Source organism: Eutrema salsugineum, unplaced genomic scaffold (assembly GCF_000478725.1).
Source record: "Eutrema salsugineum unplaced genomic scaffold, Eutsalg1_0 scaffold_7, whole genome shotgun sequence".
Taxonomy (NCBI): domain Eukaryota; kingdom Viridiplantae; phylum Streptophyta; class Magnoliopsida; order Brassicales; family Brassicaceae; genus Eutrema; species Eutrema salsugineum.
Window position 1 is genome coordinate 7,114,975 of NW_006256486.1, and position 27,203 is coordinate 7,142,177.

The 27,203-nt window shown below is 36.6% G+C and overlaps 1 protein-coding gene, 1 non-coding gene and 1 pseudogene across 3 annotated transcripts; 1 reads left to right on the plus strand and 2 right to left on the minus strand.

The window, feature by feature from the left end:
• Positions 1-8,280: 8,280 nt before the first annotated feature.
• On the minus strand, positions 8,281-12,105 carry LOC112082889 (myosin-M heavy chain-like). Of its 2 annotated transcripts, none has more exons than XM_024150546.1 (2): positions 11,967-12,105; positions 8,281-11,878 (listed from the first exon to the last, which is right to left on the minus strand). In XM_024150546.1, exon 2 carries the CDS (start codon positions 9,952-9,954, stop codon positions 9,022-9,024), a length of 933 nt encoding a protein of 310 aa, XP_024006314.1. In that variant the 5' UTR covers positions 9,955-11,878; positions 11,967-12,105; the 3' UTR covers positions 8,281-9,021. Both variants share the same exon structure in this region, with proteins under 2 accessions (XP_024006314.1, XP_024006315.1).
• A 9,030-nt stretch (positions 12,106-21,135) lies between these two features.
• Positions 21,136-21,863, plus strand: LOC18010751 (annotated as a pseudogene).
• Positions 21,864-25,554: 3,691 nt separating this feature from the next.
• On the minus strand, positions 25,555-25,661 carry LOC112083165. The gene has a single exon (XR_002897464.1). It is a non-coding gene; the product is annotated as a small nucleolar RNA R71 (small nucleolar RNA).
• Positions 25,662-27,203: the final 1,542 nt, after the last annotated feature.

The window sequence follows — 27,203 nt, forward strand, 5'->3', positions numbered from 1 at the left end:
TGTTTAGATTCTACTAAGTATTCTGGTTTGTTTGCTTGTGTCTTTATTTTTAAATGAGATCTCTTTTGAGTTTAAGAAAATGAAGAGACTTGTAAAGGATGCTCCAACATTTTGCATAAAAATTTTCTAGCCTCTCTATCTCCGTTCCTTTCCTGCAAAAGGAGCATTACTTTAGCTCATGAAGATTATGCATATGAAGATGATTAGAGATATTGATGATAAAACAGTGGACTTCAATGGGTTTCATGTTTCTTTAACACATGTTAATTTTAATCCTGTTGTCACATCAGACATTGATGTACTACGTGACCTAATTTGTAATGGTCGCCTCAAAAGCAAATTGATGAAGATTTAGAATTTTAGATGAAGCAGAAACCACGCTTTTGTACCCGGAGAATGTAGGGTTTAAGTTGGATTTTGTAAAGATGAAACTCGTGAAAGTTTACGTGAAGAAGAAACAAGAGCAAGAGACTAGCGCCTAGATCAGAGAACTGGAAGAAGAGGTGCATAAGCAAAGTAGAAGCTTTTGTTGCACTTTGAAAACAAACTGGCGAATGAGAAGGATGTAGAGTTTTCACATTTTGTGGAGACTTGTTTTGTAAGTTTCCACATTTTGTAAAGTAAAGTATCTTATTGGAAAATGATGTCTTTGTGTCTGAACGAAGAGTGTCACTCGAAGAATAGTTTGACGTCGATACCAATAATATCCATCGGTCTTGCAATTATTTTAAATCGTAATTATGACAGGTCAGTATCAAATCAAGATGAGCGAGAACTATTCACATTCGCTCATCGTCTTGAGAATGTTCCTGTTGCAAGGAAGGCAAAACTCTGTCACCGACTCTGTAATTACAGCTTCTCTGTATTGCCTTAATTTGATTGCAATGTGGAGGACTGAATCAACAATCTCTTATCCTAATACTACATTGAGGTGAGGAGTTGACAGATGACAGTGATAAAACCATGAACTTCAATGGAATTTTGGGTTTTTCATTCAAATATAAGTGAAGCGTTATAAGTTATAACATACTCTGATTCTCCTGGATAAAAGATATGGTACTATTGCTGTTAAAACCAAGTAAAGTTTACATGATTAGAGAATATCTAAACCGAATCATCTGGTTTCCATTTACTTTTGTTTAAAGTTTGGTCGAGTGAAGCGAATCTTTGAAAGACATCCAGAGTCGGCATCAAATTTTTGTCTAAAGAGTGAATTGGCTAAGGCAGTTTATAACAGAAGAAGTTGGATACGGAAGATATAATTCTTCAATAAAGAAAAATCATCTCTGTATATAAACCAGTATAAAACTACCGTTTTCTACTACTGATTATACAAGTATGTATTTGAGTATATGACACGTCATTATCCTTGTAACTCTGAAAATGGCGTCAATATGTTAATGAGCAACTCGCCGATTTCCCTACAAAGCCATACAATAGACAATATTTTATGACCCCAAGACGGTTACGAGTTGGTGAATTAAAATGGATACAAAAAATAGTTGGTGTATGTATTATTTGGTATGCAAAAAGTTAGTGTATAAAAATGGTAATAAAAATTTAGTTGTGTATTATTATGGATTTTTTTATATTAAATTAATAAAGGAACAAATTATTAAAAATTATATAATTGGTGGGTTTAGGGTTTAGAAAGAGGAGTTGAAGCGCTCGACTTAGTAAACAAACTTGTTTGAGTAAAACGTCCGTGTCTCTCTTTTTTCAACATTCAGAGGGGTATGAATTTCTACTCATTCGTGCGCTTTGATTCTGTTCGTTTTGTTAAATTTGGTATAACTTGTGCAAGAAACAAACTGTTTACGATGCTATTCCATAGAGTTGTCTCGTTTATTTTATATTGATTTTGTTTCTTAATATCTTTTTTTGTTTGTTTGAGTTACAAAATTTTGGCGTTTACGAACCAGCAATGTTTTCAGACCCGGACCGGACCGGACGGTTCGACCGGTTAAACCGTGACCCGGCAAGATTTCCGATTTGGTTTTTGTTAAAAACCCGGAATGCTATTAAACCGCTTATATCCAGAAAAATCCGCTTAAACCCGGTGAACCGGTAAAAACCCGACCCGGATGGGTTTCTGGTTTGAAAAAAAATTAATAGTTTTATAACTTTATTTATGAATATATGATATTTTTTAAAAATATATATATATAGTTTTGAAAAACAAAATTAGAACAAGATGCAGAACACTTAGAATAACAGAAGATGAAGAAAACGAGGCGGTAGCAAAATCAAAAAATATTGCTAGAATTTTTTATATTATTTTTAGATTTTATGAGATAATTAATATACTTTTATTTTAATGCTTTTAGTAGTAATAACGGTTTATTTTTCTATATTTTATTGAATGGTTTGTTACTTTCTCACAATTATACAATTGTAAGTTTTATAATATCAAATTTTTTAGTAAAAAATTAACTGTTTAAAAAAGAAAACAAATAGAAGGAAAAAGAATATATAATAAAATATATAATTATAAATGTTCAAAAATATAGTTATGATCACTATATTTAGTGTATATTTTATTTAAATTTTATTGAAAAAAAAATTATACAGAAAAAGATATATGATAATTAATGCGATTTAGTGACAAAACTTTTTAGTAAAATTTATATTTTTTTTACACAACAGAAAAAATGTAACAAAAGTGATAAAATTTATTAAAAAACATAACAAATATATATACTTAGTTGATCCGCGGTTGATCCGGATTGATCCTGGTTGATCTAGTGACCCGGCAACCCGAAGAACACTCCGGGTCGTTGTCCGGGTCGGGTTTAAAAACATTGCGAACCAGCCATCATCAAGATCAGTGGGGAGTCAACCTGATAATAAGTTCACTTGGATGATTAAGAATTTCTCCTCTTTGCAATCCGAGTTAATATATTCTGATCAACTCGTTGTTGGTAGCTGCAAATGGTAAGAATAAGAGAAGTTGTTTACTTATGTTTTTTTCTTCAAATTTAGGTTTTACTGGGTAATCTCCTTCGTTTTTCTGATTGTTTTCTTATGTCTTTTTTTGTTGGCTTGCAAGGGAAAGGCTAATCATTTCTCTCTGTGTCTGACTGTTCCGAATTGTAAAATTTTGCCTATTGGATGGAGAAGACACGCTAAAGTTTCTTTTACTATAGTAAATCAGTTTTCTGATAAACTGTCCCTACTTAAAGGTGATTGTTACTTGATGATTCTTTTAATAAGGTGGGAAAGTAAGTTTTAGATTCTTATTTATATGTTAAGTTGTTACCACTGATATTAAATCCACTGGAGTATATTGATACGTGTAGGACTGTAGGGATAGAAATATCTGATGTATTAAAGGTAACGATTGGATTACAAAGGAACTTAAGGAATTTGATAATGGAGCTCCTCCCACTCCCCCTCTTTGAACAAAGACTCCTATTCTTTGATAACCTCTCTCTAAACCTTAGACACGCTTATATACTACATCTTAATGTTTAACATTAAACGACTTTAGATTATTCATTTCTACTTAGATAAAACGATGGTGCAGGGCCTTCATACGTATCATTACCCCCGCCTTTGAAATCAACCTTGGGTCTGTACTGTCGCCGCTGCGTCAGCGATCGCGACCAATAATTACAACATCATCACAGGCAAAACAAATGGTGGAGAATTAAAATAGATGACGCGGCGTTTGTGTTGTCGACATCGCAGGTGACGCTGAAAAAAACTCTAGAATTCAAGCAAAATAGTTTAAGAACTTCAAGGATTAAAGAACAACTTTTCTTTATTGCTTTAGAAAACTCACTCAAAAACTAAAGCTCTCAAATCCACAACTCATAAGGTTTACCACAACTTTGGCAACTCTTATATAGATAACACAAAACCTAAACCTTTTCCTAATAGAATTATGAATTTTCTTTTCTTTAGATAACTCCTAAGAATGTCTAGATAACTCCTAAACATATTCCTAATCCTAAAAGGAAATATCAAACTTGTTTACCAAGTTAACTTCAAGCTTAAGTCAACATTCTCCCCCTTAAGCTTGAAGCCTTCATCTTCTAGATCTCGAACACCAAGTAACTCTCTCATTTCCTTGAATTTAATCCTACCAAGAGCTTTTGTCAAGATGTCTGCTCTTTGTTCATTACCTGGAACATGTTCTACTTCTACTTGGCCATTCTCTACACATTCTCTAATAAAATGGTACCTTCTATGTATATGCTTGCTTCTTCCATGAAATACCGGATTCCTTGTTATGGCAATGGTCGATTGATTATCGATTCTTATGACTACCTTCTCACTCGATGAACCAGTAACCTCACAAAGCAAATCCTGAAGCCATATTGCTTGTCTTGCTGCTTCTGTTCCAGCCATGAACTCGGCTTCACAACTTGATAATGCTACAGTGTCCTGCTTCTGTGAGCACCAAGAAATTGGGCTTTCCCCGAAGTAAAACACATGTCCCCCAGTGCTCTTGCCATCATCAAGATCGACATTGTGAGAACTATCGCTGTAGCCTACTAGTTTTGGTATCTTTGAGGTGGTATTCTTAAATACCAAGCCGAGTGTGGTAGTACCTCGCAGATACCTCAAACATTGCTTCATGGCCGCTCCATGAGACTCCTTTGGACTCTGCATATACCTGCTTAATACACCAACACAGAAACACAAGTCTGGTCTTGTGTGTAAGAGATATCTAAGACAGCCCACATTCTTCCTGTATTTTGTTGCATCTATTTCCTTTTCACCATCAGCTTTTGATAACTGTAATCCAACCTCCATTGGCGTGTGAACAGGATTGCAGTTCTCCATTTGAGCTTCTTCCAAGATCTTTTGCGCATACCTTCTCTGTGTTAGAGTTATTCCTTCTTTGTGTTGACAAACCTCAATCCCAAGATAGTATGTTAACCTTCCAAGATCACTCATGTCAAACTTTGATGCCATCTTTTCCTTGAATTCATTAATGACAACAATGCTTGTCCCTGTGACAAATAGGTCATCGACATAAACAGCTATTAGGAGAAGTTCTTTGTTCACTCTTTTCCGATACACTGATGGCTCTTTTGAACACTTTTCAAACTTTAGTTCCTGCAATATCTGATTTAGCTTATTGTTCCATGCTCTTGGGGCTTGTCTTAAGCCATATAAAGCCTTATGAAGCTTATAGACTTTTCCTTCACATCCTTTCTCCTCAAACCCTTCAGGCTGCATCACAAAAACGGTCTCCTTCAATTCACCATGTAGAAAAACGGTTTTAACATCCAGGTGATGTATCTCCCACTGATTTGATGCTGCAAGACTAATAAGAAGTCGCACTGTTTCAAGTCTAGCTACTGGTGCAAACACTTCTTGAAAGTCGATACCAAACCTCTGCACATACCCTTTAGCAACCAATCGGGCTTTATGCTTGTTAATACTCCCGAGCTACGTTTGAGTTTAAAGACCCACTTTAGGCCAATCGGCTTTGCTCCAGCTGGTAAGTCGACAAGGCTCCATGTTTTATTCTTCTTGATAGAACAAATTTCATCTTCACAAGCAAGCATCCATTCCTTTGAATCTTTTGCTTCTAAGAAATTCCTTGGTTCCTCGTTTACTGTAAAAAGTAATCTTTCTCCTTCCTCTTCAGCGAGCATTACAAAATCTTCCAGGTGCTTGGGTTTTACTGGTATCCTTGTCGATCTTCTCAGAACTAAAGGCGATTGATCTCGAGTTTCTGCAGTTTCTGTACTTTGTTCACCATTGAACCCATGATCGTCTTCCTCAAAGTTGTTTTCGGGAAGCTCTGTTCTTGTGTCTTTGTTTCTTGCTCTGTAATGACATCTCCCCCTGGTTCTTGGATTCCTCGATTTCCAAACTCTCCCAGCGTAATTTTAAAACTTCCGTCTTGCTTCTGATCTGAGTTCTTCGAGTTCCAGTTCCAGCCTTTAGTCTCATCAAAAACAACATCACGACTCAGAATTATTTTCCGGTTTTGTGGATCTAGCATTCGATATGCTTTGGATCCTGGTTCTGTTCCAAGGTGAACGAGCATGCGTGACCTATCATCTAATTTCTTTAGATGTGGCGTTTCTGTTTTTGCATATCCTATGCATCCAAAAATCCGTAGATGAGTGATGTTTGGTTTCTTTTCTCGGAATGCTTCATACGGTGTTTTATCTTTGTTTGCTCTTGTGGCCACTCTGTTTAGAAGATAGGTCGAATGCCTCACTGCTTCTCCCCATAGATAGTTCGGTATATGCATATGCTTCATTATGCTTCTCGACATCTCCATTAGCGTCCTATTGTGTCTCTCTACTACCCCGTTTTGCTGAGGGGTATAAGGCGCGGTGAGGTGCCTTTTTATGCCTTTGTCGTCACAAAACGAACTAAACTCCTGTGATACAAACTCTCCCCCTCTATCGGTTCTGAATGTATGAATTCTTGCACCGGATTCGTGTTCCACCAAGTTTTTAAACCTCTTGAACTTATCAAAAGCATCGCTTTTCTCTTTCAATAAGGTTGTCCACATGTATCTCGAATAATCATCAATGAGGACGAAAATATACCTATTTCCACCTGCTGTGCTTGGTGTTATAGGTCCACAAAGGTCCCCATGTATGAGCTCCAGCCTCTTGCTAGCTCGGTATGAAGTAGCTTGTGGGAATACATGTCTTGTTTGCTTACCAAGTAAGCATGACCCGCAGATTTCTTTTTCGATACTTAGCTGAGGAATTCCTTCGACAAGCTCCTTCTGGATCATGTTCTTCATGCTTTGAAGGTTGATGTGCCCCAATCTGGCATGCCATCTTCCTGAATCACTCATTGTTGCTAGATGTAAACATGCATTATCGGTTATCCCCATACGAACTTTGTAGAGACGATTTCGTGATCTACTTGCTTTGACAAGTAGTTTTCCTTCGCTGTCATGCATTGTTAGAAAATCCCCTTTCATTCGTATATCACATCCCGATTCAGTAGCCTGGCCGAGGCTAATTATGTTGCTCCTCAGTTCCGGAATGAAATAGACGTTTTTCATCACTCTTGGATCACCATTCCTATCGGTAAAGCATATAGATCCTTTTCCTTTGATATCAATCCTTGAATCGTCTCCAAAACGTACCTTTCCGGTAACAGAATCATCGATCTTAGTGAAATATCTTCGATCACCTGTCATGTGGTTACTAGCACCATTGTCTAGATACCATATGTTTTCTTCCCCGGTGTTTGTCTCATATTTGCTTGGCGTGCAATTTTTCTCATTCAAGTATACCACCTCGTGCATTAGGAGTTCATCAGCTTCTTCGGTATCCTCTTTACTGTTTTCTTGTGTCTCCTGCAATTTGAGCAAACGGTCCGGACAACTTGACGCATAGTGACCTTGCTTGTCACATCGATAACAGGTAATCTTAGATAAGTCAACATTCCTTGCCTGATCTCTTTCACCCGAAAAACGTCCACGGCCTCTTCCTCTTGAGAACCGACCTCCACGTCCTCTGCCCCTGTTGTTACTACTGAAGTCTCGGTTTTGAGATTCAGTATAAATTAGCTTGGTCTGATCTTCCCGAGATTCCTCTTCTTCCTCAAAGACTCGTTCTTCATAGGCTTTTAGGCGTCCAATGATGTCTTCGAAACTTGTGGAATTAAGATCCAAGACTTGTTCAAGGGACGCCACTATGTGTATGTACTTCTTACGAGGAAGACTTTTGAGGAACTTTTTGACCAGCTTAGGTTCTTCGATGTTTACTCCTAGGGCAGAAGATTTTGATGAAATCTCAGATAGCTTTCCAGAGAAGTCATCGATTGTTTCATCATCCTTCATCTTCAAGCGATCGAACTCTGCCATGAGAGTTTGTAATCTTGCTTCCTTGACTCTTTCGGCTCCCATGTGTCTCGACTTTATCGCATCCCAAACCTTCTTTGCTGTGTCTAGCTCACCAACTTGTAGAACTAGGGTCTCTGGTATAGATTGGAATAATAATGCCATTGCCATAGTATTTTTCTCTTCATCCGCTGTCCCTGCTTCTATAACATCCCAAGCTTTGTGTACTTTAAGACATACACGCATCTTCATCGCCCAAACTGTGTAATTTGTTGTAGTCAGCATAGGACATTGTATTGAGGACAATCCTCCTCCTTCTTTTGGTTTGTCAGCCGCTGGCACTATATCACCCATCGTTGCAGTTTATGATCTTCGTATATGAACCCTAGATAAAGCTCTGATACCAATTCTAGAATTCAAGCAAAATAGTTTAAGAACTTCAAGGATTAAAGAACAACTTTTCTTTATTGCTTTAGAAAAATCACTCAAAAACTAAAGCTCTCAAATCCACAACTCATAAGGTTTACCACAACTTTGGCAACTCTTATATAGATAACACAAAACCTAAACCTTTTCCTAATAGAATTATGAATTTTCTTTTCTTTAGATAACTCCTAAGAATGTCTAGATAACTCCTAAACATATTCCTAATCCTAAAAGGAAATATCAAACTTGTTTACCAAGTTAACTTCAAGTTTAAGTCAACAAAAACAGCGTCCACTTTAATGGTTGCGATCGGTTGCGATCGGCGCTGCGTGTTGATTGCCGTTCTACACTCACCACAAATTTGGAGCTGTGAAGTACGTTATAATTTTGTGTCGCCGGACGCTGACGCAGCGACAACGTAACGAACAGGCTTGTCTTCAAGGTTGGATATAGGAAACTGGCCACTAATGAAGGTCCTGTTTCAAATCGAGTCTCATGTCTGCAGGTTTGCTTGAGCTTTTACACCTTGTCTGGCTCGATAAAGATGGTCCTTGAGTTGTGCAAGCATTGCATCTCTTCCTTGTAGCTGCATCTCCAAATCTAATCCCTCATATAGCCCACATATTATTACCCGGCCCTCAAAAATCAATTAACCTTGTCCTCAAGGTTGACGTGTTGAAACTGTGTAGCCAGTACAGGTTGAGTTCCCACGAGGATTCATAATCTGGAAATTCATTCCATTTTACCAACATTTCCTCATGACCGGTCATTTGATTGTCTTGAACCTGTAAAGTCTGTTCTGGTTCAGCCTTGAGAACTCAATCTGATGTGAGTCGCTTCAACGCTACAAATGTGACCGGATGGTCGTTCATTTTCTCCTTGCTGCTGTCCATGAACTTGGAACGTCTATCCCTTAGTTGTTCAGGATTTCCATGAATTGAGATAGGAACTCCATTAACTTGGAACTTCATCTCTTGCCTCTTCCAATTCACTTCCATGTTCCCTGAAGTCTCAAGCCATGGCGTTTTCATAGTTACACCTGCGCTGCCCAACTCCCGAGGTAAGAAATCAACAATCCCCTTGTAATTTTTCAAAGTGAGCTCCACGTTCTTGCTTACTGCCCCAACATCACTGTGTTTAACATGAAACATACGTGAAGCAAATTCCCTGCTCTGGTTTTCAGAATTATGCATCAAGAAAGAGCAAAAGTTCTTGAACATTTCAATCATCATGCCCTTCCTCGTTGTGTCCAGCTCCTCGGTCACTTGCTCTCTTACTGCCCAATTCCCAGCAATCCTTACTTTCCCCACATAAGGCCAAATACAGTTCAGTCCCTTCTGACCAACCAATAGGTTAAGCAGTATCAAGTTCCAGCAACCTTCCCGACAGTAAGTGTTCTCCTTAAAACCCAATATAATGTGTAGCTTTCTCGGATATTCAAGGAGAATTACTCTTGGAAATTTGAAACTCATCAACTCAACAACCTCTTCTTGAGAGTTACTCCACATATTGTGTTTAACCTTCCTGGACTGTGCATAAGCCTCTTCTCTCTTCCTTGTAACTCCTGGCAGAGACAACATCTTGTTTCCAATTTGTGACTTCTTTTTCTTTAACTGAGTTTCCCACAGCAGCAGTTCATCAAGCACAATGCAGCAACACTTCGCTCTTTTACAGCCCTTCATTCTCCTCATGTTTGACTTTTGAAATCTCTCCTTATAAGAGACTGAAAGTTGAGATGCTTCTCTTTCCATGGTTTGTACTTACCCCATTTCTTAGAGTGTTTTTCAGAGTACCTGAGCTTAAGACTAGAATTCAATGAAAAGGTATCTTGATTTCTAGAAGACCTCCTTTTGTTCATAGCATAGTGCTTGTTCATGTACTTGTATTTGGCCTTTTGTTTCTTCCATTCCATCAACTTCATCCATGCTCTTGTAACAAACGAAAGTAGCTTGCCACAAACCACACACATTTACTTCGACTCTCTTCTCTTTCTGGTATTGGCAACTAACAACTTCCTTTTCTGAATCACTAGACCATTCAGCTGCAGCAGTTTATCACACCGTAAGTAGGCTCTCTCACGGCCCTGCTTTTTCTTACACCATTCGCTGAAGTTCTTTCTTAAAAATCCAGGTTCAGCCTTGAGCTCCCAAAGGTTTACAATACTCAACAACCTTGCCTTGATCTTTTCCCTATGCTTGTTGAGCTTCTGCTTGAATTTATGTTTCTTCCACTTTGCAAGCTTCTTCAAAACTGTCCCTTGTCCAAATAGCAGCTTTGCAGACAACCGTTCATGCTGGATTCCCTTCCTCTCATACTCCATTTTCGTTCCTCTCATGCTCCCATTGTGATTGCCGCATTTGGTTTGGCTTGGCACACTTTCCCTCATGCGTTTTCAGCCTTGTTCTCTTTTTCTTTTTCTTTGTAAATCTCCCCATACGCCTTTTTTAAGACCTTTGGCTGTTGTAAAAAGCATGACAATTTACTAACTTACATCTCTTCACTCTGTTGTTTTGCTCTTTGAACTTCTCCTCTTGAGTTTGATGAGGCATAGGTTCCCTTTTTCCATGTTTGTATTTAGATCACTTAGGCTCCATGAACTTCTTCTTCTTTCTCTTCTTCTTCACCCTTTTTCCACTAAGAATCATTTTGTCGAACACCTGGTGGGCACAATTATCCATCTCATCCTCTATCTGTTTTTGCTCCTCTTCCTGGTGCTCTTCCTTTCGCTTTGTATTGACAAACTCAAACAGCTCTTCCTCATTACCCAGAGATGTATTCTTCTTCTCTTCACCACCCAGATTCTCCTTTTCCAAGCGATCTTCAGTTGGAAGCAGTAATTTCTCTAACCTCTCCAGAATTCTCATCCTTCTCTCAAAGTCAATTGCTCTCTTCTGTTTGAGAAGAGCCTCAATCTCGCTGTCCTTGCTGAATCGTTGGAACAAGCAAATTTTGAAGTCAACCCAACTAGTGAACGGAGATTGTGAAGTCTCACCATTGTACCATGCGAGAGCATCCTCTTCCACGAAACCGAACTGCAATTTTTCCAGATCAGAATAGCCTTGAGCACAAAACTCTTCGATCCAAGACACCCACTCTTTCCGATCGTCGTCGCCGTAGAACAACGAAACATCGATCACATCCATTGCCGAAGATTGACGGCTCTGATACCAAGCTTGATACGTGTAGGGATAGAAATATCTGATGTATTAAAGGTAACGATTGGATTACAAAGGAACTTGAGGAATTTGATAATGGAGCTCCTCCCACTCCCCCTCTTTGAACAAAGACTCCAATTCTTTGATAACCTCTCTCTAAACCTTAGACACGCTAAAACCATGTTCAATGGTAGCAACTTTTAAAGGATGCTTAAGTATTATTTAATTATTAATTTGAAGTTAAGAATTTTTGTTAAGCAATTCTGATTGTGTAAGCTCCAATGGTAGAATCTCCAACATTCATCACATAAATGTCTTCACCTTCCATCAACATCACCAGAACACAAATAACCCATTAAAGCTAGTTCAGGATTTTCATCGAGCATCTTATCTGCAGTGTCAAGATATGATTCTTCCGTCTTCCTCAGAGCTCGAGACAGAGCTTCTAGAACTTCAGAATGGTTCGTCATTGATGCAGAGTGAAAGAAGACGGTCGGCGACGGAGAAAGATGAGGTCGAGCTGCAAAGAGAAGATGAGGTCAAGCTGCAAAAAGTTGGATAGAGAAGAAGACACCATTGATGCAGAGTGAAGGAAGAAGGTCGTTTACCCTCGGCGGCGAGAAAAGTTGACGGAGAAAGAAGAATGGTGACGGAGAATATTGATCGAAGAATTTTGAGCGATGAAGATGAAAGAAGAGAGAGAAAATTTTTCTACATCTTGAAGCCTATCACTTTTGACACGTGTCTGGCAAGCACCGGTGCTTAAGACGCTTATTTAAGCGTCGCTGCTTAAATTAATGTATTATTTAGATTTTTTTTTTTAAATTGTCTTAGCACTCCTTCTAAGCCACCTGCATTGAACATGCTCTACTACTTCTTAATGTAACCTCTCTCTAAACTTTAGACACACTTAACATAAAACGACTGTGGATTATTCATTTCTACTTAGATAAAACGACGGTGCAGAGACTTCATACGTATCATTACCCCCGCCTTTGAAATCAACCTTGTCTTCAAGGTTGGAAATAGGAAACTGGCCACTAATGAAGGTCCTGTTTCAAAACTGGCCACTATTGGAAACATTACAATACTGTTTCATAGTGTAGTCCCAATATTTTTTTTGTTTTGTTTCTAGATATTGTTGTTTGATTGTTTGGGCTACAATCTAAGTCTTTTAGGTGCCATGGGAAACCAACCTAAGGAAAAGTTCACTTGGGTGATTAAAATTTTCTCCTCTTTGGAATCCAAGGACAATACATTCTGATATATTCGTAGTGGGTAGCTGCACATGATAAGAAGACGAGAAGTTGTTTAACAATGTTTTTTTTCTTCCAGTTTAGGTTTTACAGGATAATTATGTCTTCGTGTTGCTGATTGTCTTCTTATGTCTTTTTGTTTGCTTGCAGGCGTCTTGTGGCCTATCCCAAGGGAATGAAAAAGGTGAATCATTTCTCTCTGTTTCTGGCTGTTCCGAATAACGATATTTTGCCTATTGGATGGAGAAGACACGCTAAAGTTTTCTTTACTATAGTAAGGCTCTGTTCGTTTTTTTATCTAGATGCTGCATCTAGATTTTGCATTTAGATCAGCATCTAGATACAACATCTAGATATTGTTTGTTTTTAAAACTAAATTTTGCATCAAGATGCTACATCTAGATACTAATTGTTCGTTTGTGAATTTAGAAAAATAGTTGGATGCAAAATATATAAAATGACTAAAAAGAATTATTATCTTTTAATAAGGGAAAATTCTATATAAAATCATCAACTTAATTTCAATAAGCTTTTTAAATTTTCAACTTTTCGTGTGCTCAGAAAAAAACCTTAAGAATTTTTTCTATCCATTTTAAATCTTCAATTGTTATTCGTATAGTTAGTTTACACCATGTACAAATGATACTAAACAAAAATGGGAACATCGTTCAAATTCCGTTAACAAACTAGCTACAGTACTCGTTGTGGTTAAGCAATGGTTAACATGAAACTCGATATAAACTAAATTTTGACAAAACTGAAGCAAATTCCCAAATCAAATTGAAGCAAAATGATCACACGGATAATAATTGAGGATTCAAAATAAGTAGAAAAAATACTTGAAGTTTTTTTTCTGGGCACAAGAAAAGTTGAGGATTTAAAAAGCTTATTGAAATTAAATTGATGATTTTATATGGAATTTTCCCTTTTAATAAATAATATTTTTACCCAATTAAGTTTTAAAAATACATGAATTTTTTTTTTTTTGCATTTTTTGTGGGAAAACATGATTTTTTATACTTGACGAGAAAATTTTTTACTGGAATTTTGAGTTTTTGATGGAAAATAAAAATATTGTGTTTTTGGCAGGAAATCGAGATTTTACGTTTTCGGCGAGAAACCAAGAGTTTTGGTTTTTAATGGAAAATCGAGATTTTACTATTTTGGCGAGAAATCGAGATTTTGCGTTTCGGCGAGAAACCGAGATTATTTTTTTTAGCGAGAAATCGAGATTTTGCGTTTTCGACGGAAAAGCAAGAGTTTTATGTTTTTGGCGGATAATCAAGATTTTGCGTTTTTAGTGAGAAATCGAGAGTTTTCTTTTTTGACGGGAAATCGAGATTTTGTATTTTTGGCGAGAAACCTAGATTTTTCATTTTTGATAGGAAATCGAGATTTTGTGTTTTTGGCGAGAAATCAAGATTTGCGTTTTCGCGGGAAAGCGAGAGTTTTTCGTTTTGGCGAAAAATCGAGATTTTGCGTTTTTGGCGTGTAACATAAATTTTTCGTTTTTGGCAGAAAACCGAGATTTTTCGTTTTTGGCGAGAAATCGAGATTTTGCATTTTTGGCGAGAAACCAAGAGTTTTCGTTTTTGGCGAGAAATCGAGATTTTGCGTTTTTGGCGAGAAACCGAGATTTTGTTTATTGGCGAAAAACCTATTTTTTGTGAAAAACGTAGATTTTTCGTTTTTGGAGGAAAATCAAAATTTTGCGCTTTTGGCGAAAAATCGAGATTTTTGCGTTTTTGTCGAGAAACTGAGATTTTTCTTTTTGTGGCGAGAAATCGAGATTTTGCGTTTTTGGCGAGAAACAAACATTTTTGTTTTTTGCAGAAAATCAAGATTTTTTGTTTTTGGCGAAAAATCGAGATTTTGGGTTTTTGGCAAGAAACCGAGAGTTTTTGTTTTTGGCGAGAAATCGAGATTTTGCGTTTTTGACGAGAAACCGAGATTTTCGTCTTTGGCAGGAAACGAGAGTTTTTATTTTTGGCGAAAAACTAAAAATTAACGTTTTGATGGAAAATTAAGATTTTTCGTTTTTTACATGAACCAGATGCAAACGTTGCATCTGAACTCTCTATTTCTCAGCATCTATAATATCCAGATTTTTGAGATGCTAATCAATTTGCATCCAGATGCTGCAGCTAGATGCAGCATCCAGATACAGAAACAAACAGGGCCTAAATCATTTTTCGAATAAACTGTCCCAACTTATAGGTGATTGTTGCTTGATGATTATTTTATTAAGGTGGGAAAGTATGTTTCAGATTCTTATTTACATGTTAAGTAGAGCTTGTTTAGTTGTTACTATCTATACTATTATTTGCGAAGTCAAAAATCCTATGTGTCGTCTCTAAAGCGTTTTGCTTATGTGTCATTGTTAAAATCTATATATGTGTCATTTTAATTAATTCTGATAGAACGATCATTAATCCTACGTGTCAATATGTATGACATGATCTTTTTCATCGATTATGGGCCATTGAATTTGTTAATAGACCAGCGGTTTTAATCTCGATCATAGCAACCAAATCTGTTAAGAGTCACCAGCATAAAAACTCTAAACCCTAAAGCATATATCCTACTCTATATATGCTCGTATTGTGTTCGTCTTCTTTATTGTTCCTAAACATATTTTTATATATTTGTGTTCGTAAATGTTTTGGAGTAATCAGTTATTGTTTGTAAATAGAAATTGACCTGAGCTTCTTTATTGTTTTTCCTTAAAACAATCTTCATGACCGAGCACATATTTAGTTCTGTTATGTTCTTTTCATTGTTTTGTGTTTGAATTTGTTTCTTTTAATTCGAGTTTGTAGTCTTATATTGATATATACTTTCCACCATGCTGATTTGATTAGGTTATATTCGTTGGTGGTTTATAGAATGGACAACATGTCAAGAGGTAGACTTATCGATTTGTTCTGTTGTTATATTCGTTCGGTTTATTTTTTATACAGTTAGACAACTTATGGTGTATCGTATATATTTTTTTAGAGATGCATCGTTTTGTATAAAAAAATTATAATTCTATACTTCGTGGTTATGATTTTAAGATGCATCGCTAATATTGCAAAGTCGAGTTGAATGATGCATCGTTTGAATTTTAAAGCTTCAAGTAATTTGTCTGAATTTTCTCTCTCTTTAATTCAGATGTTCCTGTTTTGAGCTTCCACCTACCTCAACCTGATCGTGAACCTGAAGGGTAAGCGTAAGTCCATATTCCTTTTTTTTGTTACAACGTTATTGTTCCCTAAAAGTAAGTTGGCTCCACTACTTTCTTTTCTTCGTGATTACTTGCGTTTGTATTTCGTTATTATTCACTTACATGTATAGTTTGATGTTCTTCTAAAAGATTATTACAATTTTGACATGTCAAAGTTTACACCTTGAGAGGCGCACACGATTTATGGGTTGGATGGATTATAATCGTTTGTTTTGCGAAGCTCGAATTCTCTAGTATTCAGAATTCCCATCACTCAACGTTTAATGGCACAATCTTTGTGTATTCTGTTCTGCTGTCTCTGTTTTTTGTTTACTAGATTCTTGAGACATTTCCTAAAAACTTTTGTATAGCGTGCGCCTCCCTCCTCTTTTTTTTTTTAAATACATGGTTCTGTCGTTAGTTTCTTCCATTGTTACATTTACTTATGTTCTAGATCCTAACAGAATACATGAGCAGATATAGGCCATGTATTATTAGATAAAACTGTGTTTGATAAAAGAACTTTGTTTGTTTCTTTATTGGTGGATCTAACTCTTGGGATATTGGATTATTTTTCTTTGTTGCTCTTTTAGTTTACCGAGGTACAAGTTCTTATGTATCACGTTTGAGGGTTTGCACGCATAATTGCTTCGGTTTTGTTTGAAGTTCTAAAGACAGTGGAATTTCAGTGCTGAGGTACATTATTCTATGAGTTTGTTTTGATATAATATTTTTTCTTATTTTCTTGGTGGATGTTTTGCAGCTTCCAGTCTTAGGACAACACTGAGACCAACCTCTGCTTTGTTGGAAACACATTGTGTCAGCAGTAGAGGGCTTAGTGATTCATGTATGGGACTACTCTCAACCAAATAAGAAGGTTGTTTCTACTCAGAAACCAAAAACAATCAGGTCTTATGTCTGTTGTCATACCTTGACTAGGCAAGGGGAAAAAGGGGGACAGTTTCATTGTTGATTTGCGAAAAAAGTTGCTCATTTCATGTTGCGGATGGACTGTCTCTCTCCAATGAAAGAAGCAACAACGTGGTCAGAAGAGAAGCTTGGCGTAGTAACAGGTGCAGGTGCAGCAGCGATTTCAGCTAAAACCAGCATCAGGTCTAAGCTGAGGCTCTTGAGGAACATATGCGAGAACGTCAACCCTTGTACGCTGCACCTGTGGGGGCTTGTGATCGTGTCAGCAACTTAGGCCGGTAGGATTAGGGTGTTCCATAACTACGGTTTACCAGTTCAAATATACAAAAGCGGGAAATGTGTATATGTAAACATTGTTAGAGTAGTAGCATTCTTTGATTTAGATTGGAGCTCACGTTAGTTTTAAAATCATGAGCTAAAATTAGTCTCTTTGTATTCTGTGTCTGGTGCTTTATGTGGCACCTATTATGTACATGTGTGTAAGTAAACACTGACCGTGATTTAAAATTTGTCAATCTTAGAAGCGACAACAATGTGACTGACTACTGAATCTCTCTGGTTCTTAACATTTACAAAACATTAGTATAATCCTTTTTGTGTCCTTCTGTTGATACTATTCCTTTAACCGAGGACTTTGAAATACGTTTATGTTTTGATATTTGCTTATCAGATGTTTAAAAGTAAAAAAATATATACCTGAGGAATTTTATCTGATGAGCATAACAAGAACAGGGACACTACTTGATCGACTCTCCCCTTTTCATATGTATTAAGAAAACATACAAAATAAAAAAAAACAAACTCCATCTTTAGAGCTTTACTTTATATATTTTTTTTTTATATTAGTCTTGATATATATATATATATATACAAGGCTTGAGATTTTGGATCAAAAAATTAGATCCTTCTTAAATCGATTAAGTGAAACCAGTTTAATTAAATTTTTTCCTAAAAAGTTATAGCTTTTTTTTTATTCATTTTCACTAATCTTACTAAAAATATAGCTTTTAAAGTCAATTCAACTGATCAATCTAAGACGGTCTTAATGGTTTTTTTTTTTAATAGATACAACACTCTCATCAGTTTAATATAATACATGATAACAGCAAAAAGAAATTAGTTAAATTAGACAAAGTAGAAAAGTAAAAGACGAAGAAAAACCTGAATAATAGTATATCGAGACGACGAATATGTTAAAGAAAGATAAGAAAGAAAATGAAGAAATTGGAGACAGTGAAAAGAAGTCGGAAGAAATGAAGACGATAAAAACAAGCAGGAAGAAATCACATATATTGAAGAAGAAAGAAAAATTAAGGAAAAAACATATTTTAGGATTTTGTTTTTTTTTGTACAATATTTTTTATCGGAGGCAACACATGTTAATACCATTTTATTTATATATGATAGATACTATAATACATTTATATATTAACTAGAATTGTTTTTTAAATTTAGATAATTTAAATATATAAGTGGTTTCATGAACGTAAGCTACAAGAAAATAATACTTAAAATGATGAAGCTGTTTTGATGTCAAAAAAATATGCAACTGATATGAAGAAGGAGAATGAAGAGATGGCCAAGATGGTTGATAGTAAATTAAGAGAACAAAATAGGAAATAAGCATGACAGAAAATTTGTTCCTGAACTTCTACAGCTTTGTTGCAATTTTTTGATCATATTATTATTGTACATGTGAAACGGACATTATGGTCAAATTTCCAATGAAAGCAATGAGATATCAATTTTGAAAAGTTGTGTATTGTAAGTGTTTCATCTGAATTTGATTTTAATTGAATGAAAAAAAAGTCTTACAAAACCTCATTAGAAGTAGCATAATCAGAGCAAACAACGATTTAAAAAACAAGTTAGCCCACAAATCTTACGTTCTCGTTTTTTTTATTGCACAAGAATTATTATACTATCTTTAAAGAAATTGATTTTGTACAAATCCATACAACTATCAATTGTAAATCATATTCAAAATAAGAGAAAAAGAAACTACAGAAGAAGTCGAAGGATATAAAAAAAGAAGAAGCAGAAAAGAAGACGAATAGACGACAAAGAAGTCAAAAAGACAAAGATAAAGTCATATCAATTAATTAATTCTGAAAAAAAATAAGGTGGATAACCCAAACTAATGAAGACGCATAAGAATAACAAGATGGGGAAGTTGAAGAAGAAGAAGAAAAAGAATCAGACACTTGAGAGGTTAGAGAAAAAGAAAAAATGAGAAAACAAAGTAGTAGAAGAATAAGAAGAAGAAGAGGGGGAGTAAGGAAGTGGAAAAAAGAAGAAGTTGAGATTATGAATATTCTGAAAAATAAGTCAAAGAAAATAAGAAAAAAAGAAGAACAAAAATACAATGAGGAAGATCAGAAGAGGAAGCAAAAGAGGAAGAAGACAAAGACGAGATAAGTTAGAATGATAGATTAAAGAAAACTCAAAAGAAATAAGACAAAGAAAAAACAAAACTAAAAGAAGAACCAGGTGTTGGAGAAGACAAAGACGATAAAGAAGTAGAAGTCAAAGTCGCAGAGGATGAAGATGAAGAAGGAAACGAGGAAGACAAAACAGAAGAAAAGGAAGACAAAGCAGAAGAGGAAGAAGACAAAGACGAGATAAGTAAGAATGATAGATTAAAGAAAACTCAAAAGAAATAAAATGAAGAAAAAAAAGTAAAAGAAGAAGCAGGTGTTGGAGAAGAAAAAGACGATAAAGAAGTAGAAATCAATGTTGTAGAGGATGAAGATGAAGAAGGAAACAAGGAAGATGAGAGCAAAAAAGAGGAGGAGAAGAAGAGAGAGCTGATTAAGAAAAACTAAAAAAATACGAGGATATATATGTTCAAGATAAGGAAGGAAAACGGAAGTTGAAGATGACAAAGTGATGCAGCAGCATCGTGAGCTATTATTTCCATTTTTCAGAGCTTTCATATTTCCTTTTTTTCTAAACATTACTTGGCTTTCAAGTTTAGCTTTTTTTAGTCTTTTTCCTTTTCTTGCATCGGTTGATACCGACTTAGAATTCTATTTAAAGGGTTTTACTTCATTCATTGTAAGTCAGATTTTGAGAATTAATAATAAGAGAGTTTCTTTTTAAGCCTTGTGTCGATTTGATTAACTTCATCGAAGCAAGAAGTTCGGTCTCAAAAGATTTTCACCAAATCTTTTGATTGAGCGAAAGTAGGTCTCAAGAGATTTGTCTAAGTTTCTTGATTGAGCTACAATTCACAATCTTAAGCTGCGCCACAAAGTATGAGAAGGTGAAGCTGGGAAAAGAAGCTAAGAGAAACTTAGAACACGAAGTTAAAAAAAAAACAAAGAAGAAAAATGTGATGAATTATAAGAAGAAAGAAGAAAAAATCGAAGAAGACAAAGATTATAAAAACCAAGAAGCTCAAGATGATTAAAAAATTAAGAAAAATAACATGAAGAAGAAAAATAAGAATATAAAGAAGAGGAAGAAAAAAAAGAAGATAGAGATGAAAATGTAGAAGATAAAGAAAACCGGAAAAAATAATAGGTCAGAGAAGACGAAAACGATGAAAAAGAATAATCGGAAGAGAAAGACAATGACAAACCGAAAGAGATGGAGAAGAACAATTGTTCGGAAAAAAAGATGATAAAGAATAAGTCAAAGTCAAAGACAATTAACTAGAAGAAGAAACATAAATCAAATACGTTAAAGAAGAAGAACGGAAACATGTGGAATAACCGATTAGAATGACAAACACTTACGAGAAAAGAGAACTCTTGCGAGGGAGAGGTAAAAAAATTACAGAAAAAGAAACTTCTGTAATTACAATATTTTAGTAAATAGAACAATATATTTATTATGGTTGTTGGATTTTTTTTATTGGTTGAATATCTAACATTGTTGTTATATTTACGTTTAGTTTTTTATTTGTAACAAAGTTAATAATTTAATGATGTAATCACCCAATTATATTTTGTGTTAAATCTTCTGACATTATATCTTTTAGCGAATTTAAAAACACATTAAATATTCTATCTTAGGGTTTTGGGATATTGGATCGGTACTCTCTTTGTCTTTGTTGTTGTTTTTTGTTTAGTTTGATTAGTTACAAGTTTTCTTATTTTCACATTGGATAGTATTATGTAAATTACTCACGATATTAATTTTTTCGCCTGTTTAAGTTAAACATCTAAATACGATCTCTTTATGCATCAATATTAACTGTTCAAATTTATAAAAAAATTAGAGTATATGATCATCACTTTTGAAACAAGTAAAAAACTCATTTTTAACATATTTCCGCCCGCAGATGGTGCGTGCTACCACCTAGTTGATATTAAATATATTGGAGTATATCTCATGTCATATTCAATGTTTTATTCAGAATTGCAAATCATTAGATGAAATATGTTTTGTGATTTTGCAGAAACTAACACTGGTTTGATCAGGACAGTCATAGCGGCTGGGGGTTTACAGAAATGGTTACCCTTACCGAAATTAATGCCAGAAAATGAAATCTGGTTAATGATGAACTCATAATTCTTGTCAAAGTTGAAGTTCTTGAAGTTGTAGGTAAACTAGAGGAATCTTCACCAGTAATGGAAACCATAAATGTCAATGGGTTTCTTGTTCTTCCTTCACAGGTAAGAAATTATGAGAAGCTCAAAATATGGTTTGTGGGTCTAATACTTTGATGATTTTACGATATATAATATCCACTTTCCACTTGCAGGTAGAATCTGTGAACCGTTTGTTTGAAAGACACCAAGATATTTCATCAAACTTTCATCCAAAGAATCCATTTCTGAAGACGGCGTACATGAATGTCCTCCTAAACTTAACCCAGACACTGCGTCAATCACCTCAGGAAGTCTCCAAGAATGATATGGCAGACCAATATGCTTCTCTGGCATACTTGACAGAGGCGGGGTTTGAGTTGGGTTGGTTGGAGATGAAACTTGATAAAGTAAAGGAAAATAAGGAAAGAAGAAGCTTGTTCGTCTCGGCTGCAAGAAATAGTGGAACAATTTCAGCCATTGAAGCAGAAGTGCTTAGACTTGGAGGCTCAAACTGCTAAGACAAAGGCAGCGTCAGCTAAAGCTATCCTCTCTTTGGACGATGACGACATTGTCTGAAGATTTGAGTTCTGTGTCACTTGGATATATTTAGCTTCTGCTAGGTGTTCTGGTTTGTTTGCTGGCGTCTTGATTTTTAAGTGAGAGCTCTTTTAAATTTAAGAAGGTGAAGAAGTTCTTACATTTTAAAGGAAGTGTTTTGTAGCACAATCAACTTTTATTTAGTTCATGACGATGATTGGAGGTAGTGATGATGAAACAGTGAACGTCAATGTGATTCGTGTTCTATTTTCAAAGGTAAGTATTAAACTAGTTTTCACTCTGATTTAAAATAAAAAAACGACTCAAAACAGCATACATAGATTTGCTCTGCAACCTATTTGTGCTGATCACCTCGCGAGCACATTGATGAAGGTTTAGATGAGGCAAACAATATCTAGGGTCTAAGTCAGATTGGTTAAAAATGAAGCTTGTGAAGGTTACATGTAGAAGACGCAAGAGGACTCATAGAAGAGGTGCAGAAGCAAAATAGAAGCCAGTGTTACTGTTCGACCTTAAGAGAACACTGATGAAGATTTAGATTAAGCAGAAAATATGATGTTCAATCTGGAAGATGTAGGGTTTAAGTTGGATTAGTTAAAGATGAAGCTTGTCATGAAGGTTACGTGTAGAAGAAGCAAAAATACTCATAGAAGAGGTGCAGAAGATTGTTGTGCTTTATATAGAAGAATCGTTATAAGAATGTGTATAAGTGAAAAAATAATTGAAAAACTAAAAAGCCCGAATTGAAATCCAGATTGAACACCCTGAATTTCAAGTAAGATTAAAACTAAGTGTGAAAAAAACAACAGTGAGGTTGGTTTTAATGATGATGACGAGGAGGAGGGGCAGTTTGTGGAAAAGTCTCAGACCAAGAAAACTCTTCCGAAGAATCAGAGTGTGGGTTTACGTGGTGCTAGGGGCAAGGGCCCCAAAACGCATTAGTTTATGTGTAAAGACATCTTTTGTTGGAACGTCCGCGGTTTCAATGTATATAGTCATCGCAGCGGTTTTAAGAAGTGGTTTAATATTAACAAACACATTTTTGGCGGATTAATAGAAACTCATGCCAAGCAGCCGAAGGAGAAAAAGTTCATAACTGCTATTTTTCCAGGCTAGTCTTTTGAATGTAATTATGAGTACTCGGAGTTGGGAAAGATCTAGGTAGTTTGGCATCCCAGTGTCAAGGTAGTGATTGATAACACCGGATTTTGACCATTTTTATGGATCATTTTAATATCTTTTACATGTGTTTTTACTCCATTTTCAAAGGTTTTCAAAGGATTTCTATGTTTCCGGATTTTAAAAGACTTTTCAGGTAATTTGGGATAAAGAGGCACAAAATGGAACAAAAAAACTCTTTTGGATAAATGCAGACCGTCAGAACTCTCATGGAGAGACGAAGACCTTCTCACCGTCTGATCACCCTCAAAATTGGACAACTTATAGAAGAATCAACCAGCTTTCAAATGCACTTGGTTTGGAGACATTCCAACGGTTGGATCTCAAGATATTCCATTAGCCCCTGAGCCACGTGGAGTCGGCCAGCAGCTCACGCGACCGCGGCCAACAAGCTATTTGCCGCGGTCACAACACTCCCGACCGCGGCATTCAAGCTCCGACTTAAAGCCCACTTATCTGAAGCCCAAAGTCATTCCCAGCCTCAATTCCGGAACCCTAGAGACCATGGAGTATTGGAGACTATAAATACATGTCATCAGGTCGTTTTTAGAGAGAACCCTTCATACTTTACAGAAACCCTTTTCCTTTAACCGTTTTTATGAGATTTTTGTAGAAGATTGTTCAAGTCCGAGTTCTTCAATAGAGAAGCTTTCTTTATCTCTTTTCTTTACTGTTTTTCATTACTTTTATTAAAACCAATGATGATGTCGAACTCAGCCATGTCTGAGTAGATCCCAAGTTGGGCTTAGGGTTCCCGAAAGGGGCTCTCATAATCGATTAAGACATCTAGGTTTATAGATCTGGGATTTTGACCTGTTCTCTGTTTATTCTTGTTCTTATTGCATGTATGCTTAATTGATCACCTAGTATCTGATCTAGATAGTTAGTGTTGCGAAAGTTTTCATTAAGTATCAGCCCTAGAATGAAACAGGCGTGTTTTCCGTAGGAGTGGAAACCTACCTGCGGCGAGATCGTGAGTATTGACGAGTCTTGTGCAGCTCTTGTGTTTTCTCCCTTCCAGGGCCAGAGTGGAAACCTACTGGTCAGGGTTGCGAGAAACAGTTGGTTATGATCACGACAGTGACGTAGTCATACCGCCGTACTCTAGCTCTAGAACCCTTATATTGTTATCCGTCAATCCCAATCTATCTACCTTAGTGTTAAAACCGATTATGATCCCTTAGAGTTCCCAAAAGCTCAGCGTTTTTAGCCATAGTTTACTATTCCATTGATTTTTACTTGTTTTCTTAGACCTGCATTTCAATTTCCTTAGTTCATTATTTACTTGCCTTATTTACTTTTCATGCGATATCTTACTTGCTTATTTAGTCTTTCATTCGATTTTTGCCTATTCTAATTGCATTCCATTCGATTTTCTTACCTGCTTTTTAGGATAGATTTATTTGCTTTCCTTTGTTTTAGTTTAATTCGCAAGAAAAACAACCAACCTTTAAAACCAATTTAGTCTAGACATAAAGTTAAAAACCGTAGAAGAATACCAGGCACACAAATCTCTGTGGATTCGATCCCTAAATAGTACAACTGATTAGCTGTGCACTTGCGGCTTTCTTTTGTTTTGTTAAGGGTAAAACTTGTTCCCTCACACAGTTGATACGAGCACGCATCAAGTTTTTGGCGCCGTTGCCGGGGATTTGTTTCGCTGCCTTTTGCTATTTTTCTTGTTTTAACTTCTGTTCTAGACACCTGATCTCTAGTTATTTCTTAAAGTTTTTCTGAACTATCTTTCCCTTCTTTTGTCTTTCTCTGAATTGCATGTACCAGGCGTAGACCTGCAGGAGACATTCCAATTCTAGACAAGATAGACAGGCACGAAAGAGAACTTCGAAGACTTAGACGAACGCAAGGAATGGCCAACGACGACCAGCCTGGAGATCCTATTAATCGAAATTTAAATATGGACCAAGACGGGTCCGAACATGGAGAAAACAAAGAGAATGATCACATAGAAGGTGATCATGCTCGACAAGATGGAGAGGAGGATGAGGTTCTTCCGAGAAACCAACAGAACCGAGAGAGAGAAGGACGTGAAGACCTTGATCCACCTATCAATGTAGCCGATGGTGACCACCCAGCAATGCAGCCGAATGAACGCGTTCACCGCCCCATTCCGCCAGCAAATCAACACCAAAGACAAGCCAGGAACCATCGCATAGCTGATTTTGATGCACCTACTCAAAATTTTCAGAATCGATCTGCGATTCAAGTACCATTTCCAAACCGGAATGAGTTTGAAGTCAAGCCTCAAATCATCTCATTGGTGAAGCAAAACCAGTTCCATGGAGTTCCTTCTGAGCACCCAATGGACCATATCGAGCTTTTTGAAGAAATTTGCAGCATGATGAGAACAAACCAAGTTCCACCTGACTATTTAAAGTGTAAGTTGTTCCCTTTTTCATTAGCAGATAAAGCTCACCGTTGGTTGAAGTCTTTGCCTGCAGGATCGATTACTAATTGGGAAGAATGTAGAACTGCTTTCCTGAACCACTTCTACACTAAGTCAAGGTCGAACAATTTGAGAATGAAGATCTCAACCTTTCAACAAGGGCCAACTGAATCTTTCTATGAAGCTTGGGAACGTTTTAAGGAGTATGAACGTGATTGCCCCCATCATGGATTTCATGGATCAAGCCTACTGAGCACATTTTACCGAGGTTTGCAACCAAAATACAAACTTTTACTTGATACAGCTAGCAATGGAGATTTTGGGCAAAAGACGATAACCCAAGGAAGAGCCCTCATCGAAAATTTGGCTCAAGCCAATAGCAATGACTGTCCTGAATACGATCGATCGATGAAGCAAGCCGGAATAGACAACAAGGAGATAACCGAGTTGAAGAACATGGTGAGCCAGCTTCTGAAGAGCAACAATCGCCCGATCCATGCTTGTGAAACCAACAATGGCGCAGAAGAGGAAGGACCTAGTGATATCGATCACATTAATCAAGCATTTCAAGAAGAAGATGTGAACTACGTAGGAGCACTGGTGCCATACCAAAATCGCTCCAACAACAACTTCAACAACAACTTCCGGAATGCAAATTACAACAATCTCTCTTACCGCAATCCAAATGTGGAGAATCCTTAAGATCAGTACTACCCACCTCAGCAAAAATCCTTCCAAAACAAGTTTCAAGGTGGAAACTTTGGGGGAATAGTACCATATCAACCGCGACAGCCATATAACTACCAAGGTACGGGTTTTAACAATCAATTTGTACAACAGCAGGGAGTCACGACGAACCAGCTAGCTTCACAAATCGGTAGACTTGAACAGTCAATCCAACAGCTTGTTATGACGAACGAAAAAGCATCTAAAGACGTGAACGTGAAAGTGGACTGCATGTACAATGATCTGAATGGTAAGTTTGAATCTTTATCTTCGCACGTAAAAAAGTTAGATGTGCAAGTCGCCCAAACAGCCGACTCTATGAAGAGGCAAAGTGGAGTTCTTCCAGGAAGAGTTGAAGATAACCCTAAGAAGTTTTGCAACGCCATAACCACATTGCCCGAAGAAGAGTCCGGAACCGATGGAAAGAAAGAAGAAACCCCAATCTTTGTACCACTGTACAAGGATACCGATCCCAAGCAGCCACCGTTTAAGGTACCTGAACGATCACCGTTTCAAAGGCTTACCAAAGCCGATGATCCGGGACGTTTTGTTTTCCAGTGTTTCATTTCAGGAATCAAGTTTACAGACTGCTTGTGCGATTCCGGAGCCAATGTCAACATCATGTCTAAGACATTTGCCGAAAAATTGGACATAAAAACCTTAAGGACATCGACAGTTAAGGTTATCTTTGGAGATTCATCTCAAAAAGATACTGAAGGGGCGATTCATGATCTACAAGTTCTAGTGGGAGATAAGATTGTTCCAGCAGATTTCCAAGTCCTGGAGATGGATAAAGACAAGGAGAGGCCACTCATTTTCGGGAGACCATTCCTAGCTACAGTAGGAGCAATAATCGATCACGCAAACCGGCATGCTGTTTTCCTCAATGTGGACAGAAAAAGGTACTATCCTACTATCTTAGATGAATTTCCAAGTAAAGGAAACAGGCCAAAAGAGAAAGAAAAGGAGAAGCCAAAAGCTTTTGCAAAGATCAAGATCATCATTCCACCGGATGCAACAGAAACCAGTGAGGACCAAATACAGGAGCT

Excerpts from the sequence above, each read along its gene's own strand:
- LOC112082889 (XM_024150546.1), bottom strand. The coding sequence starts at position 9,954 with ATGGAAAGAGAAGCATCTCAACTTTCAGTCTCTTATAAGGAGAGATTT.